The sequence below is a fragment of the Chanodichthys erythropterus genome, chromosome 20 (assembly GCF_024489055.1).
Source record: "Chanodichthys erythropterus isolate Z2021 chromosome 20, ASM2448905v1, whole genome shotgun sequence".
Taxonomy (NCBI): domain Eukaryota; kingdom Metazoa; phylum Chordata; class Actinopteri; order Cypriniformes; family Xenocyprididae; genus Chanodichthys; species Chanodichthys erythropterus.
Window position 1 is genome coordinate 8948253 of NC_090240.1, and position 18956 is coordinate 8967208.

The following is an 18956-nucleotide window of genomic DNA, read 5'->3' on the forward strand; positions in this document are numbered from 1 at the left end:
TATTGACTCATCTACAGTAGTACCTGGCATGATAACGGGCCCTGCTAGCTCAAAAAACAATATATGGCACCTCTAATTTGACAAATGTGCTAGAAAACTATAAGAATAGGTGCTATATAGCACCAGAAAAGGTTCCCCTATCATAACGAGCCAAAGAACCACTGCTGGTGCTATATGGCACCTCTTATGGTTCTATATAGCACCATACGACAAGGTGCCATATAGCACCTTTAAAGATAGGTGCTATATAGCACCAAAAAAGGTTCCGCTATGATTACGAGCCAAAGAACCATTTTTGGTGCTATATAGCACCATTTTTCTTTAGAGTGTATGTTGGAAATGAACATTTATTAATGTTCAATGAATAATTATTAAACAATAAACATTTATTAAATTGCTTATTAATAAATTTATATTAATAAACTATTAAATTTATATTAATAAAATATTAAAGCTTATTAATAAACATTCACCTTTTGTCTATTATTGTTGCCTCTAATTGCATCTGGTTTTTAATTTCCCAACTATTTTGGGTTCATTTTAAGCTAGCCATTTAACAATTTTTAAACAATAGTTTAAAATTTAACCCAACCGCTGGGTTAAAACAACCCAATCGCTGGGTTTGTCCATTTTCAACCCAACTTGGGTTGTTTTTAACCCAGCATTTTTTAGAGTGTATGCACCATGAAAACCAGGGAGCACTGATGCTCTCTCTCACACACACACACACACACACTTAAAAGGCCAGCTGGTGTTTAGTTGTAGGTTGAAATCTATACGGTGGTAATCAGCAAATTAGATTGTGTACAATGTCTGTTGGCCGTATCTCTGAGACTCTACACCCCCATATCCCACAATCCCATTCCTGACTAACTCTGTTTCCCTTATCTCATCTGTCTGTGTCCACATACAAACACAATCATCCATCTCTGTTACTATACAGGTTTTTGTTTTTGAAATGAATTTCAAAGAGGATAATTACATCTGGTCAGCTGCTACGCTTGGTCATTTCAGTTTACTGTATCTCCAGCCAGGAATGACCAATGACATAGGCAGCATGCAGGATTTGATGCTTGTGTTTAAAGGGTTAGTTCACCCAAAAATAAAAAATAATGTCATTTATTTATACTCACCCTCATGGCGTTCCACAACCGTAAGACCTTTGTTTATCTTCTGAACACAAATTAAGATATTTTTGATGAAATCCGATGGCTCAGTGAGGCCTGCATTGCCAGCAATGGTACTTCCTCTCTCAAGATCCATAAAGGTACTAAAAACATATTTAAATCAGTTCATAATCTTATTATTATAAAGCGACAAGAATATATTTGTGCACCAAAAAAACAAAATAACGACTTTTCAACAATATCTAGTGATGGCCAATTTCAAAACACTCCTTCAAGAAGCTTCGGAGTTTTACGAATCAAATCAGTGGTTTGGAGCACCAAAGTCACGTGATTTCAGCAGTTTGGCGGTTTGACATGCGATCCGAACCACTGATTCGACACAAAAGATTTGTAATGCTCCGAAGCTTCCTGAAGTAGTGTTTTGAAATCGGCCTTCACTAGATATTGTTAAAAAGTCGTTATTTTGTTTTTTTGCCGCACAAAAAATATTTTCGTTGCTTTATAATATTAATATTGAACCACTGTACTAACATGGAATGATTTAAATATGATTTTAGTACATTAATGGATCTTGAGAGAGGAAGTACTATTGCTGGTGATGCAGGCCTCACTGAGCCATCGGATTTAATCAAAAATATCTTCATTTGTGTTCCGAAGATGAACGAATGTCTTAAGGGTGTGAAACGACATGACGGTGAGTAATAAATTACATTATTTTCATTTTTGGGTGAACTAACCCTTTAAGGACACAAGGACTGAAGCCTGTGAATTCCTATAACAAATCACAGGACATGTCCTTTAGTTCCAAACTGCATTTTGGGAGCATGAAAAACTTCAGGAATAATGATGCTGCACGCAGCAGGCATGAGTAGACTTTGATCAATTGAGACGTGTTGGTTAATTTGTAACTGTCACAATAGCCGCTGCATTGAGGTGAAGCTGTGATGGGCTTAGATCAATGATTATATGATTAATCTGTCCTCAGTGATTGCATCAGTGGAAAAATAAGACATTTCTGGGAATTTTGAAAGGGATTCCGTAGGCTCTTGTGCTTGATTTAACCCTAATTAATTGTGCTTATTGATGGAATAACCCATTCCATATACATCCATTAAAAGTGCTCATTATTGATCAGGGCTGAGAGAGAGAGAGAGGGGCTGAAGTGCTTAAAACAAATGCCACATTTGACGTGGGAGGTACAAACACCACCAGCTGTCAAACGGGATCAGATGCTTTAAAAGGTGGACAAAGACTAGAGGGACAGAATAACGTCCCCTCGTTAGGAGCACGAGGATGCTGTTTAAGCATGCATAAGGAATTAATCTCCTTGACACCCGGGTGCATTTTAATGAGATATTTTTAGATCCCATCGTCACTGCGCACATCGCATCTTCACTTATCTCCTTTCACTCACACTATATACTCAAGTATACACTAGAGTATGTACTAAACTATATTCTATAACTGCACTATGATATATTAAATGCTACAGTATGTAGAATATCTGATTACATTTTATTTTGTGTCCTTGTTACAGTGTAATTATACAATTAAGTACCGAGTAATATTAATTAACAACATGTACTTACTAAAGGATTAGGATTAGGTTTGGTTTAGGGTTGTTTGCTTGTAATTATGCATAATTTACTATTACTATATTAAGTACATGTAACGTGTAACAAGGACACAATATACTAAAAGGACTGCATACTATGTAATGCACTACATAGAATATAATACACTTTATAGGATACACAACACAATATATTAAAATAAAAAAAAAACTGCATACAATATAGTGCACTACATAGAATATACTGTAATACAGTATATGTAGCCTACTGAATACTATGGTGTAATCTAGAATGTATAGTACATTATATAGAATATACCACACTATAAAGTATACACTACACATATATAGTGTAATGATATACTACTGTACTACATACTAGTGTAAATAACAGACAACTGCCTACTATATAGAGCACTACATAGAACGTAGTACATAGAACGTACTACAGTACTTACTATGTACTGAATACAAAATATATAATCTATATTGTATAGTGCACTGTATAAAATATACACTATGTATTGTAACTACACATATATTAAATAACAGACAGCTGCCTACTATATAGAGCACTACATAGAACATACTACTGAATACTAAATGTATGATCTATATTGTATAGTACACTATATAGAATATACTAGAGTACTTACTATGTACTGAATACAAAATATATAATCTATATTGTTTAGTGCACTGTATAAAATATACTACACTATATATTGTACACTACACATATATTAAATAACAGACAACTGCCTACTATATAGAGCACGACATAGAACATAATACTGAATACTAAATGTATGATCTATATTGTATAGTACACTATATAGAATATACTACAGTACTTACTATGTACTGAATACTATATTATATATAATATACTACACTAGGCCTATAATATACACTATACAATGTAGGATACTAAATAAGCCTATCTAGCTAAACATCTCTATCTAGTATGCTATATAGAATTCACTGCATACTATGTACTGCAAATGCTATACTGCCACAGAAGGTCCGGCCTGTAATATGATATGTGGTCGACGTTCATTATTTCGTCTGGCTACTAAGCACAGTACGCAGTGTGTTATGGTCATGAGTACGGCAGATTATAAGGGCTAAAGGTGGAAAGACTGGAAGACACCCGACTGAGCAGTTGACAAACAGCTGCCATCTTTCCGACACTGTCATTCGGGCCGGGCGGACCGGTCTGCTCTGCTGCACCTCCTGAATAATGAATGAGTGAGGCGCACATTGCGGCTCGCTCTGCGGCTGAGAGGAGGGCGGGCTCGCGCATGAATTATGACGCGGCGGTGACGCGCATGCAGGAGTTTTAATCCTCTGCCGCAGCAGCAGATCAGCCGGTAACGCGAGGAGGGGGATGCGCGGTCGGTCGGACGGACGGACGGATAGAACGGCTAAAAAAAGCCGCAGACAATTAAATCCGCGAACAATATTTATAGTGTGCAAAAAGGTGACCGACTCGACCGAAAGCTCCTCCTCTCTCGCTCCACACAGGCTTTAGGAAGTTACAGGACACTGCGCGTCTCTTATTGTTCCTGACCAGGCCTGGGAATACGAGAGCTGCGCTGTTTTGACGCAATTAAATGGGTGATTACGGGTTCGGCTTGTTGCAGACAGCGAACATCAGCAGCAGCAGCTCCACACTGTTCGGCGGAGGCGCGTTCACACCCTACTCCAGCCCGTCCCCGGTGTGCCCGAGCAGCTCGCCTCTGGTGTCCCCTCTTTTCCCGTCACATCAGCGCAACATGCAGGATGAGCCTGCGGGGTTGACAGCCTCTCAGTCCAGCGAGCAGAGCCGTTTCTCCGCTGTAGGTCACGCGCAGACAGCCGGTGACCTTCAGCACGACCGGAACATACATCAGCAGGCTGAGCCGCCGCAGCAGCAGCCGTACTCCTCCTCCACGGGCCTGGACGCCGATGCGCCATCGTCCAAGGTGAAGATCCCGATGGAGTCCCCCAGCGCCCACCACATCAACAACGGCACCGGCGGCAATAACATGCTCGCGGCCGCGTTCCCGGAGATGCAGAACCCCGGGGGCGGAGGCGGCTCAGCTTCTCCCACCCTGCCCGCTTTCGGAACGCCGTGGTCGGTGCAGACGAGCTCCCCTCCTCCGCCCGTCTCCAATTCCGCGAACGCAATAAACCCGATCCCCACCACCGAGCCGGACAACTTCTACCCGGGCATCCCCTCCTCCATCAACCCCGGCTTCTTCCAGAGCTTCTCGGCCAACCCGTGCCCGGTGCAGGGGTTCAGCAGTCCCTTTCCCCCGCAGATCAACGTGCCCCCGCAGCCGCCGCAGAGCCGCCGGTCCCCGGTCAGCCCGCAGATCCCCCCGCAGCAGGGCGCGTTCCTGCAGCAGAGGAACAACTACAACCACCACCACCAGGTGAGCGAGCCATACTACATACACACTAGAACATAAGCACAATACGCGTTAAATGTGTAGAATACTAAAGATGAATTGGCTGTTAAACTGTCATTGTGACGCAATCGCGGCCTTCAAACGGCTACTGTTGCGTCATAATGCAGCCATTGTGACGTCTGTGCGTAGAATATAAATGCGGCCTGCACTGACTGCACACTACGCAGTGTACACTACGAAATTAGTATGTGAATTACTAGTATTAGTATTTTTGTAACGTTATAATAATAACATATAATAGCAGTACTTCACAATATTACTGTATTTTTGTTTGAATAAAACAAAACATTAAAGACTGATGATCCCAGTATGTGTCATAGTATGTACTATGCAGCGGTGAATGTTTAGTATTGCAGTATGAAACATTGTGAATGGCTTTCAGTTATAATCTTAGAAATAATAACTGCCATTTTGTGCTTTTCAATGTAATTTGGTGTAATGTCATAATAAGTTGTGGTAGTATAATCAAATAATGAGTCACAGTGAAAATATAAGGTCAGAGTTCAGTGCATTGTGGGATACTGAACAGCTTATACTACACATTTTTTGGCAGATGTAGATGATTTTCACTCTGAATAATGCAGAAATAGAATATAGTATTATGTTTTCCATGTGTTTTGTGGAGGGGACAGCAGTGTGTTCAGTGACATCTGTCATTGAGAGTGTACAGCAGTGTCTGAGAAAGTGTTTATCACAGTAATCTGCAGTCAGAGCTGCACTATGATGGTGGCCATTTTGGTGAATTTTACTATTCCTTTGCATTTCAGCATTTCTTTGATATTATATTAGATATTCCACATTTATGACAGTGTTTGCCGCACTGCTACTGAATCTACAACGGCACAAAACAAATTTTGTGCAGCAGAATTACAACATTTGCAGTCTGAATTGAGCAAAAAACACAAAAACAATAAATACACAGCATATCTTTTATTGTGTCGTCTTCCCTAGCAATGACAATCATACAGTTTAGTCAGATTAACAAATAAAAGACTCGAGATACTAATTTGAATCAATCTAACATCTGTTTCCCACAGAAAACTCACATTTAGTGTTTTAGATGCAAACTGTGTCGCTGCAGATCTGAAATGTCTCTGTGTGGGGGTGGGGTGGAGGGGAGACGGTCACATGGTTTAGGAGCGGCCCTATATCTGTCATTGTGATATTCCTACATCTGAAGTCATGCTGGTGTAACAGCTGCTAGAGTAAATGTATTTGAGCATGATATGACAGATAAGCTGGAGACGCCCTTCTTTCAGGAGTCAGGAATATTGTACTGTGTGTGTGAGAGGAATGGCCATAACATTATAACACTGTACGACTCACTTTATGTCATGGGTAGCATTAAAGGTGCAATATGTAAGAATTTTGCAGTAAAATATCCAAAAACCGCTATGCCAGTGTTATATATTTTGTTCACTTGAGTACTTACAGTATCCCCAAATGTTTCCAACTGTTTGTAAATTGTGAGAAAATTGCAATTTTAACCAAGGCTTGGGACATGTGAGGAGTCGCCTGTCAATTGCGTCATACCCGCGTTACCCCTGGTTTCCAGTTTTATTTTGTAGAAACCATGGAAACACCAAAGACGCTTTAATATATTACATGTTTTAATAGACAATGAAACAACTGTTTTGAAATATTTATAGACAGAAAACAAATTATTGTTATATAGCTCAACATGTTTAGTCTTATTGTTTAAATAAAGGCCTGTTCACACCGGGACGAATATCGCGCGTGATTTTCGACGACGTTTAACGCCTCGAGACTAAACAACGGGCACCAATGTGAGTGTGCACACCGACGCGAAAAACGCGAGGCGTAAAAGCGTCATTTTTTAAAAAATGCCTCGGGTTCGTTTTTTTGGTTTGACGCGCTGCGTTAGAAACTGGCCGACCAATGAGATTGGCGCTTTTTTTCACGTGCCTGGAGCTGCTGAAGTTACAGTAAAACATGACTTGGTGGCGCTCAAGCACAAAACGGTCTTGCCGAGCACACAAGACGATGAAGAGAAAATAAGTAGACGAGGAAGACCCCTACAAACTATCCCTGCATCTCAAACAGCTCTCTAGCTTCCATATAATACCATATATATACCATATAAATGAATGTGGCCTGACTAGTGAAGTAGAGAGCTGATTGAGACGCACACTATTTTTCCTTTTTTTTCCTTTTACATTCAAGAAATATAGTTGAGAATGTCTGTTTCATAAATATGTTTATTTACACTACCGTTCACTTGCACTATATATATATATATATATATATATATATATATATATATATATATATATATGTATGTATGCCATTTTATATATGCATTCTTTTTTAATCTTTTTCAAACTTTATTAATATCATATGTTTATTTGCACTACCGTTAAGCACAAGTGCCACATACTGTCAGGGAGTGAATTTGCACTTTCACTCGGCGCATCGCCGGTGAAAATCGCTTGGTTGTGAACACAAAAACGTCTCGAAAAACGCTGACGATAAATGCGTGCGATATTCGTCCCGGTGTGTACGGGCCTTAATGTTCTTGATTTTTTGCGAGTACCATGATTTTACCATGCCTCAGAGAAAAACACTATTTTGTGAAGTAGCTAACATAGCATAATCAGATGCAGCTTTATTTTTAGTAACAGTAATACAGCATTTTCTCCATCATACAATACGTTTTAAAATAAATTTCATTGCAATTTATCAACATAAGCCATCCAGCATTTATTAATATGATATAAATCTAAAATCGATCTAATCTTACTGCAGTGTGTCTCAAACAAGTGTCTCTCAGCAGCCACCGAGCGAAGGCTCAGAGTAACATCATTTTCAACACAATCAAATATATCTTATATTTTAAACATAGCTGCATTACCTCATACTCATGACCGCAAAAGTGGAAGCGCCGTCGGCGACTGTGACATAATAAAAGTTCCGCTGCTCGTGAGGCGTGTGTTGCGCAGTCACTCCAGCAGCCTCGTTCAGCTCCCACAACACTCGGTCCTGCTCTGCTTCATACTACAGTAATGCTAAAAATCGCATCCATGAACATGATTTCTTCCCAAGTCCTATCCGATTATTTCCACTGGCTGTGATGTGAAGACCACGTCCCAAGATTCCGCTCTCAAACTTGGCATCATCAAGTTACGCCTTTGTTTTGAATAGGTCTCTAGCAGACAGAAAATATTACATATTGCACCTTTAATGATGCATTATATTGACAGTAAAAACAATTATAATTTTACAAAAGATTTTGTTTACACTTTATTTTAAGGTGACAGTTATATTGTACATGTACTTACTTATAGAGTTATGGTTATGATTAGGGTTTGGTTTAGGGTTAGTTACTTGTAATTATGCATAATTTACTGTTATTACTATAGTAAGCACATGTAGTAACGTGCAACTACGTCACCTTAATATAAAGTGTTACCAAGATTTCTATTTCAAATAAATGCTGTTCTATTCATCAAAAATTATGAAAAATAAAAATGATCACCGTTTCCACAGAAGCAGCACAACTGTTTTCAACATTGATAATAATCATAAATGTTTCTTGAGCATCAGATCAGCATATTAGAATGATTTCTGAAGGATCATGTGACACTGAAGACTGGAGTAATGATGCTGAAAATTCAGCTTTGATCACAGGAATAAATTACACTTTACTATATAATCACATAGAAAACAGCTGTTTTACATTGTAATAATACTACTACTATTAAAAAATAATAAAAGCTTTGGTGACCAATAGAGACTTCTTTCAAAAATCTTCAAAAACGTCTCTGACCCTAAACTTTTCCTCAGTGTAGATATTACAATGTTTTGCTGTGAATTAAACAAAACAATTGGTTTATGTGGTAAAACATGTTTCTTTTTTGACAATTAAATACTTTAAAAACTTATCTCAATTCATTATTTGCACATTTTAGTTGGAATTTGATTGACATAAACCAAAAGATAAGATAATTCATAGTCAATAAATGATAAATCTGGCATCACATTATGTTCAAATCAAGCATTCAAATCAGTAAACCTAATATTATGAAATAAATAGATCTAAATTATGATGGGATAGGCCGTATTTGAACAGCCAATATATGCACAGCATATCAACAGAATTCTGTGGTTGAGAATTGATGACCGAGACAGATGTAGGAAGGCAACAAGACGCATCTGGATGAATCCAATGATCTGGATGAATCCTGTCTCCTGAGATACATTCAATTGATTGATTTCTGATGTATAATATCCCACAATCCTGTGTGTGTGGTTCCACGTCACTCGAGCTGAAGACTCAAAATGGCGTCTGTAAGTTGTAGTTGGCGGTCACTGTAGTAATTAAATATATGCTCGATTAGCACCAAAACTTCTGTTTTGTTCTAGGTCATTAGATCATTACACTGCCTCAGAAGCTTGTCTGGAATCTCTTTCGCAGGGTACTTTTGCCTGTGAACATAATATGTCCGTTGCATATATCTGCCAGCGCAGATTTACTTCCTGCTTCATACTTCTTTACACCATCTTTCCAGTGTCTAGACACTAATTGTCTCTCACTATCCCTTAAACACTCAGCCAGATTGTATGTGCACACACACACACACACACACACACACACACACACACACACACACACACACACACACACACACACACACACACACACACACACACACACACACACTAACACTAACACACACACTCTCTCAGGCCATTACCCAATTACACACAGAGACATTACAGAGATGGGTGTGACTCTCGTTTGAGGAGAGTTGTGCAATGACAACACCTGCTGATAGTGAAAATGTGTTTCTTTCTGTCATTCTTTCTGGCTTATATCCACAGATAAAGACAGTGTGTGTTGTCGCCACTTTGTTCACGAGATGTGGAGTGTTGGATGTAAAGCTTTAAATCTTCTTACTTGTACAGAAAGGCAAAGCCTGGCCACGCTCAAAGAAGCACACACACACACACACACACACACACACACACACACACACACACACACACACACACACACACACACACACACACACACACACACACACACACACACACACACACACACACACACACACACGATTACTTCAGTCACTCTCATTCAGATTCCCTCACACTCTTCCTTTACTTCTGTAGCTTGAGGTCATCTAAAATGCTAGTGCTGAACCTTGATGCAGTTAACCTTTGACACATATATGTAATAATAACAGTGTCTAGTCTTCCTCTTTTTGGAAAACAATAAAGAAGAGAACAGAAGCATTGATGTCATCATCTTGTATTGGTGTGGCATATCACTAGTGAAAAAGAAGTATACTTTTAAAAAGAGTCCATAAATAACGGCTCTTAAATAATATACCTTAAGAGACTATACTGAAGTGTGCACTGACCATAATGCTTTTGGATACTAAATTGTATGTTAATTGCAAAAAATGAACTTTATTATAATTTTAATTAAAGGGGTCATGAATTAAGAAATTTTCCTTGAGCTTTTGATATATAAGAGGTCATCGTACTTCATCATTGCAACAATAGCCCCGCCCACTGGTGTGTTAGTGAGATGAGGAGGAGAGAAGAGCGATACAGGACTAAAATAACATTACCTTTCAAAGGATCCTAATGCTGGGAATCTGGTTATTTATTTTCAACAATGTGAATGTTTCAGTTGAGCTTTATTTATTTGTATTCAGTACGTTTCAATGTGGATTCTTTGGTAAATCAATTGCATTTCGCCGCAGGCTTTGCAAACAGACTTTTACGATATGGACTCGACAGTAATGCAACAACTTGTAAGTAACTGTGTTAATTCTAATGCCTGATCTGATATGTAATGATTCATGTACAGTCAGATGTTCTTAGTCTGTGTGTCAGTAAAGAAAACCAGTGACTAAACAATCAACTTCACATTGTTTCTCTTAGCAGGATGAAAATAATCTGTTATTTAATTGGTGATTAAATTATACATAGAAAACAATCAAAGAACGCTCCCTTTACAATCACTGGAGCTGTCAATCAAACAGCGTGAGTTTATCAGTGACTGAGTTCTGGATTCGTGCCAAAACTCCCGCTTTATTCAACGAATCTCTTAGTTACATCACATTTGCACTGTTTAGTTATGATGAAAGCATTTGTTAGTGTGCGGAAATTGAGTTGCAATGACGAGATCACTGCTTTCATGCGCTCAACAACATGTCTGTGATTGGATACAATGTTCATCACTGCAACCATTCATGCCACGATCTAAATATGATGCCGTAGAACTAAATGTAATGCTATAATCAACACTTTTTTATGATTGGTTAGCCTTGAGAGCTGTAATAGTATAAAATGAGCTAAAAGTTTTCGAGTAATACTTGGCTATTTCAAATGTAAATGTAATGTAAATGAAACCAGTCACAGCAGTGGCTGTTTACAGCAGTCTCACAGCAGACCCGCCCCTTAAAACAGAGCGTTCAAACAAGAGGGCTAAAATCAGGGTAGGAAAAATACCTTTTATTTCTAGATTATGACAATTTTTAATGTAAAAAGCATATAACATTATAAGTGCACCCCAGGAAACATAAAACAATAAAACAACTCTGTTCATGACCCCTTTAAAACTAGTTGAACTTTAGAGCTCTTCTTGACCGATTTAACTAGGACTTAACTACATTTTTTTAATGTAATTTTGTAATTATTTTGTGCTTGAAATATGATTGAAGTGTACTGCTGAATGAACTGATAAGCATTTATGGTAAATTAATATTTTAATGTAATTTCTATTGAAACTTATACATCATGCATTTAAATATATTTGTAATTACACATTTTTAATGATAAAGTTGCAGTTTAGTACATTTAAAATATATTCACTTTAAATGTAATATTGAATAACATATTTCATAATTCAGTGTATAAAGAAACATAGTTTGAAAGTGTGCTCTCTTTAAGTGCACTTAAATGGACTTTCATTTAATTAATATTATATTATCTGCAAGAAAACCTCAGGTGCACATTCAATACGACTAAGCACACTTCTGTTTTACAAGAGTGTCCAGATGTTTGTCCAGTGAAATGCTCTTTTAGAATGAGAATGTCTCCTTCCTCTAAAGTCACATACTCACTGGCTATATCAACCTGAAAACTACAGGTTGAGGGTAATAAACAACATTTACAATACAATTCATGTCAGATTTTATTGCTGATTTAAAATATGTTATAGGAATGTGAGTGTGGCAAGTAACGCTGTACTGGCATTACTAAAAATAGATGCATCCCAAGATGGCCGCTGAGTGAATCGACCTGCCTTGAAATCGACTTGAACTTCAAATCTCGTGTTTGTGTTTGTGTTTGTGTGTGTGTGCAGCCCATGATGAAGCAGTCTCCGTGGGGCAGTCATCAGGGCAGTGGCTGGAGCTCCGGTGGGATGTCCTGGGGCAGAGACCACCGACGTGTGCCAGGCTCGCTCAACCAGATCTCTCCCATGAAGAAGCCCTTCTCCAGTAACGTCATCGCTCCACCCAAGTTCCCCCGCTCCGCTGGCTCGCTAGGACCCAAATCCTGGATTGAAGAAAACATGTTCCGTACGGACAACAACAGCAACACGCTGCTGCCCCTGCAGGTACGGGATGTGCTCTCAGGTTCATGGGCTGATGGGAGGCGGTCAGTTCTGTCTGTTATTATGTAATTGTTGGTCAGTACATGTATGTGTATCTGTGTGTACACCCGGTACGCCCTGTTGTGTTCAGTAGGACTCTCCAAGAGCTGGTAGAGGATCTGAAGACAGTGATGATTCACGGTGAGGTCATCAGTGTTTTGCCAGTTTCCTTCTAAAGGAACCTGTCCTCTCCCTTCATTATTGTGAGGCAGTCTGAGCTTAATTCTGGACGAAAATCAACAGTTCAGTAGAGCGCTGCTATCGCCAGTGTTTGTTTAGTCTAAAAGTAGAGAAATGAGCCCGTCTGGTGTTAGTGCTTTCTGCAATAATTAATTTAATCTGTTTAATCTTTGATTTGCTGTTAAATGCATTGCCTATGAATCGCATAAATCTCAAGTGCAATCATATGTTCACCTGAATATTAACCTTTATTTATGAGGTAGACTTTCTAATACCTCGTACCACTGGGATGTGTGTGTGTATGTGTATATATATATATATATATATATATATATATATATATATATATATATATATATATATATATTCAACCAAACTACTGTAGAAAATGTATACATTTTAATGCACAAAGTACAATACAAAATAATTCAGGTATGTTTTTATTTTTACATTAAATTGCTACACAGATGGTGCCAACGAATCACTAAAATTATTAATTGAAACAAACAATACACAGAAATCTCATTTTTTCTACTGAAATTAAAGGTGCCCTCGAATGAAAAATTGAATTAGTCAAATAGTCAAATAAGAAGAGTTCAGTACATGGAAATGACATACAGTGAGTCTCAAACACCATTGTTTCCTCCTTCTTATATAAATCTCATTTGTTTAAAAGACCTCAGAAGAACAGGCGAATCTCAACATAACACCGACTGTTACATAACAGTCGGGGTGTACGCCCCAATATTTGCATATGCCAGCCCATGATCCCAACATTATGAAAGGAATTAGACGAGGGCAGAAAGTCTGGATCTGCACAGGTGAATCATCAGACTAGGTAAGCAAGCAAGAACAATAGCGAAAAATGGCAGATTGAGTGATAATAACCGACATGATCCATGATATCATGATATTTTTAGTGATATTTGTAAATTGTCTTTCTAAATGTTTCGTTAGCATGTTGCTAATGTACTGTTAAATGTGGTTAAAGTTACCATCGTTTATTACTGTATTCACGGAGACCAGAGCCATGTCGTTATTTTCATTATTAAACACTTGCAGTCTGTATAATTCATAAACACAACTTCATTCTTTATAAATCTCTCCAACAGTGTAGCATTAGCCGTTAGCCACAGAGCACAGCCTCAAATTCATTCAGAATCAAATGTAAACAATATAACAGTAAACAATACTCACATAATCCAACACATACATGCCGCATGCATGACAAACACTTTGTAAAGATCCATTTTGAGGGTTATATTAGCTGTGTAAACTTTGTTTATGCACTGTTCAAGGCAAGCGCGAGCTCCGTGGGCGTGGAGCAGGAGAATTAAAGGGCCAGTAGCCCTGAATCGGCTCATTTATAATGATGCCCCAAAATAGGCAGTTAAAAAAATGAATAAAAAAAAATAATCTATGGGGTATTTTGAGCTGAAACTTCACAGACACATTCAGGGGACACCTTAGACTTATATGACATCTTTTAAAAAAAGTTCTAGGGCACCTTTAAATTAAAATAGCTGAGTTGCTGAAATGCTCCAGTGCTCTCACACTCAAGTCCCAAAACAATGATCAAGAGTGCACTGTGATATTATGATATTCACAATGTTTTATATTACCAGGTAAATGATTGCAAATATATTCAAAATATTCTCCAGTCCTGCTTATACTTCAAAAGTTTTAGTGAGAGTCTGAAAGCTTCTGACTCTCAAGCTGAAAGTGAGAAAGTGTGAGTGTGTGAGAGCTTGAAGAGGCGAGAGTGACACATTTTTGTCATGTTGTCCTATTGTTCTGTAGATGAGCAGAAACAGCAGGTTATTCACAGGTGAATGACTGGATACACCCGCTCACTTCAGGGTTAAACCTCTGCTGTTCTTACTCTTTATTTTAGTATCAGCCACATGGCTACTGGTATTTTTGTCATCCATACTCTCTGCGGCTGGCTATAGATGTGTTACTGAATTAAAGCAGTTTAGTTTTGACATATTTAACATGTCTTTCTGTCATTAAGAGCTGTTGGTATGGTCAAGTACAGAATAACTCAGTGTTCATTGTTAGCTTGTGCTTCATTTCTGTAAAGCCGGGCCTAACAGAACTGAGGTGAGCGTGCTCTGGCCTTCATCATTCAGGAAACAGGTCCAGCTCCATAGTATCTATGGTATTGTTCCGTTTTGAATTCCTGGCATTCCTCACGCCTCTCCTCTCTCCTCCTGTCCTCTCCTTCCTGCTCAGTGTTCGCTTCGTCTTCCAGAGATCAAATGCGTCATGTGCTGAAAAGAGAAACAAAACAGAAATGGAGGGAGGAAAGAACAGAGAATGAAATGTGGCTGTAAAGATTTCCCTCGATGTCCCAAGAAATGTTTTGAACTCTTAAATTTGAATGTTAATGACAGTGTCGTAGTCGAGACGTGTTTGAATCAGAACAGGGTCCACATGATAAGTGGTCATGGACTCGAGGTGTGTTTACGCCATGTTGTAATTACTGTAAATGTAAAAAGTGTTCACATCCCCATAGAACTAATTACAACTTAACATTTTCAGAGAGCTCCGACTTGAACCACCTGACCACTCCAGATTCATTTTGCCGCTGATAGTGTTGTCATAGAAACACATAATTCAGAAGACATTCAGAGTAGAATGCCACGTGTTGTCATCTGGTAATTATGGTAATTATGTCCTGGTGTGAACGCATCAGTCATTAACTGATCATGTGGTCTCAGTCGTGAATCACTGGAATGAGCTGGTCTTAAAGAAATACTAGAGGCAGTGGAAAAGGAAAAGAGGCTATAAAAAGGTGATTCCATAAACATTTTGAATTTGAATGATATTGAATGGTAGCATAATAACCCAAAGTGTGGGATCAGCATGAGACTTCAGGCCTGTGTTCTTCTCTGGAGAACTGAGCTGCTTTTCAGACACTATTTCTGGTGATGTTGCTGAAACTATATTTAGCTGTTCCAGCCTCTTTCTGTCTGTAGCTGCGCTGTGAGCGCCTGTGAACGGACCGGATGCTGAAAACAGCTCAGGACTGATAGAAAAACCTGCTGTACCTGTGGGAGGCAGATGGCCGTGACAGATCCCATTGGAAGCATCTGTGCGTGACACTTCCTGTGTGCTTTCCAAACAATGTCCTTCATATACAGTTATGTGTCAGTCAGGGTAGCTGTATGTTACGGAGCACAAAAAACAGATGTTGTGGCCAGCTCTTTTAATTGGTTCCCTCCTTTCAGTTCAATCTTGCAAGCAAAGAAGTCAAGATGGCAGCGATGTGGTATTATCCTGCCACAGAGGAGCTGCTGTTGGTTAATGTGTTTTTGCTGAAGATTCACCATGATGGACCACATACTAAAACACTTCAAACTGCTCTGTAATGTACAACTATAGCAGCTCAACTTTATGAAGAGCAAAGTTCATAAACTAAATGATGACTACTAAACATTATAAACTATATTAAAAAACAACAATGAACAGAGTGTTTAACTTCTTACTGTAGAGTATTTAGTGTGAAAAAGAATAGTCAATGACTTGATTTTACCCCTCAGGATTTTATTGGATGTCAAAGGGTACATGATCTTGGTTACATGATTCAATGACTTAACATTATTACAAAGTGCACTCACACTCAAGCCATCCTAGGTGTGTAAGACTTTCTTCTTTCTGATGAACAAAATCTGAGTTATATTAATAAATATCCTGACACATCTGAGCTTTATAAAGGCAGTGGACAGGATCAACAAATATGAAGCAGAAGAAAGTGTCTCCATCCACATCCATCCATCATAAACGTACTCCACACGGCTCCGGGGGCTTAGTAAAGTCCTTCTGAAGCGAAGCGATGCATTTGTGCATAAAAATATTCATATTTAAGCAAAATCTAGCTTCCGCCAGACCACCTTCCATATTCAACTTACGAAGAAAGCGTAAAACTTTGTATCAAAAAGTTTACACTACGTCCTAAGCCTTCCCAATTCAACTTACAAAACTAGTGTAAGTGACACGACGTTGAATACAGAAGGCAGTCTGGCGGAAGCTAGATATTTTTTATTAACCCCCCGGAGCTGTGTGGAGTACGTTTATGATGGATAGATATGGATGGAAGCACTTTCTTCAGCTCATACTCATGAACCCTGTTCACTGCCATTATAAAGATCAGATGTGTCAGGATGTTTATTAATATATCTCCAATCATGTTCATCAGAAAGAAGAAAGTCATATAAAGCTAAGATGGCTTGAGTGTGAGTAAAGCTTGGGCTAATTTTCATTTTAAAGTGAACTAATCCTTTAAAGGATTAGTCCACTTTTAAATAAAATTTTCTTGATAATTGACTCACCCCAATGTCATCCAAGATGTTCATGTCTTTCTCTCTTCAGTCAAAAAGAAATGAAGGCTTTTGATGAAAACATTCCAGGATTATTCTCCTTATAGTGGACTTCAATGGCCTCCAGATGGTTGAAGGTCAAAATTACAGTTTCAGTGCAGTTTCAAAGGGCTTTAAACGATACCAGACGAGGAATAAGGGTCTTATCTAGCGAAACAATCGGTCATTTTCGAAAGTGCATATGCTTTATAAACACAAATTAACCACTTTCCGTATTCTCCAAAACGCTTAGGGGCCGTTCACATAGAACGCGTTTTTCTATTCCAATGCGCTAATTTTTCCATTGTTTTTCTATGTAAACACGCGCTTGACGGACGTGCATGACCGTTACGCTCGCGTCTTTTGCCTCACACACGAGTGCCACGTTTTTAAGTTGCCGTGTCAAGTTAAAAGAATTTCAACTTTTACACGCAGCGCCGCTTATCAATGTCAGTTCCAAAACAGTGGACCAATCAGAAGAACTTGGAGGCGGGGCAAGCGTTGCGAGTTGGCATGACAACTGTTTTATATAATGGCAACATGGCGGAGGAGGCACTCATTATTATCTTATTTTATTTTTTTCCATGTCAAAACTTGTATCTGTAAATTCAAAGTTTGCCTATTTCTATTATTTCCGTTATTGTCGTTATTGCATCACGTCTCAAAGGTGCTCTCGAGACTCTCGCGTTCTATGCTGCACTTTTTTTTAAACCACTCCTGAGCGCTGCGTCTCGCGTTTTTAGATGCAAAGATGTGTTCTGTGTGAACGGCGCCTTACACAGTATGTCCTACACCTTCCTTATTCTACTTACGGAAAAAAAACTAAACTGGCGCCGCGTTCGTTCCATAAGTAGAATTATCATGAAAACTTTATTTAAAAGTGGACTAATCCTTTAAGGGTGTTAAGAAACATAGTATGAAAGTGTGCTTTCTTTAAGTGAACTTAAGTGGACTTTTATTTCATAAATGTTATCTGTAAATGTTATCTTTTTCTCGAGGTTGGAGATGATGAGGGTCTCTGTGTTAAGCCTGGAGCTTGTGGTGTTGGTCTTGTTTGTATCAGTCGTCATGCGTTTCCCACAGTGCACACACAGGTCTGACAGGGTTGCCGGGTGGCGGATGGCTGTGTTTATGTTCACATTCCTTCTTGGTCTCATTGCGGTAATGACACAGATATCTGTGGTATGTTGTTAGGCAGGTGTTGTGATTGGGAGACGGGACGCCCCTACTGGAGGGAAGAGGGATATTCTCGTGATGCAGCTGAATCACAAAAGCAAGCAACACACACACACACACGAACGTCGGATTCATTCTGCCTTAAAACAGCCACGCTCCGAGAATGGTTTGGCTGAACTTTCAGTCCAAAATACAGTAAAGCTAACAAACCTGCCTGGTTAATTCCACTCGTGACAGCTCTACAAACAACATTCCGCAGGGCTGGAATTCTGAGCGTGACCCAGAATCCGGTCTGACGCAGGATTCCAGGGATTCAGGGGTGACACAAACACGCTCTATTCCTGCTTAGAGCGATCAGCTCGGAAAGAATGCCGTTCCCTGCGTTCCGTGTTTGCTTTTGATTGCATTAGTGTGCTGCATGTAATCCCATAATTCCACAGCAAACATCTGTAT

The 18956-nt window shown here is 39.0% G+C and overlaps 1 protein-coding gene across 5 annotated transcripts in view; it reads left to right on the top strand.

Annotated features, from left to right (window-relative positions):
- The first annotated feature begins 4066 nt into the window (after nucleotides 1-4066).
- The window catches only part of cpeb2 (cytoplasmic polyadenylation element binding protein 2), a 38715-nt gene continuing 23825 nt past the window's right edge, over nucleotides 4067-18956 (top strand). For all 5 annotated transcript variants that reach the window (XR_010892949.1, XR_010892950.1, XM_067372182.1 and 2 more), the window contains exons 1-2: nucleotides 4067-5120; nucleotides 12496-12750. Coding sequence is in view for 3 of the 5 variants with exons in the window: in XM_067372182.1 (XP_067228283.1) it covers nucleotides 4317-5120; nucleotides 12496-12750 (1059 nt within the window). In the remaining 2 variants the exon portion in view is untranslated. The remainder of the gene's footprint in view (nucleotides 5121-12495; nucleotides 12751-18956) is intronic.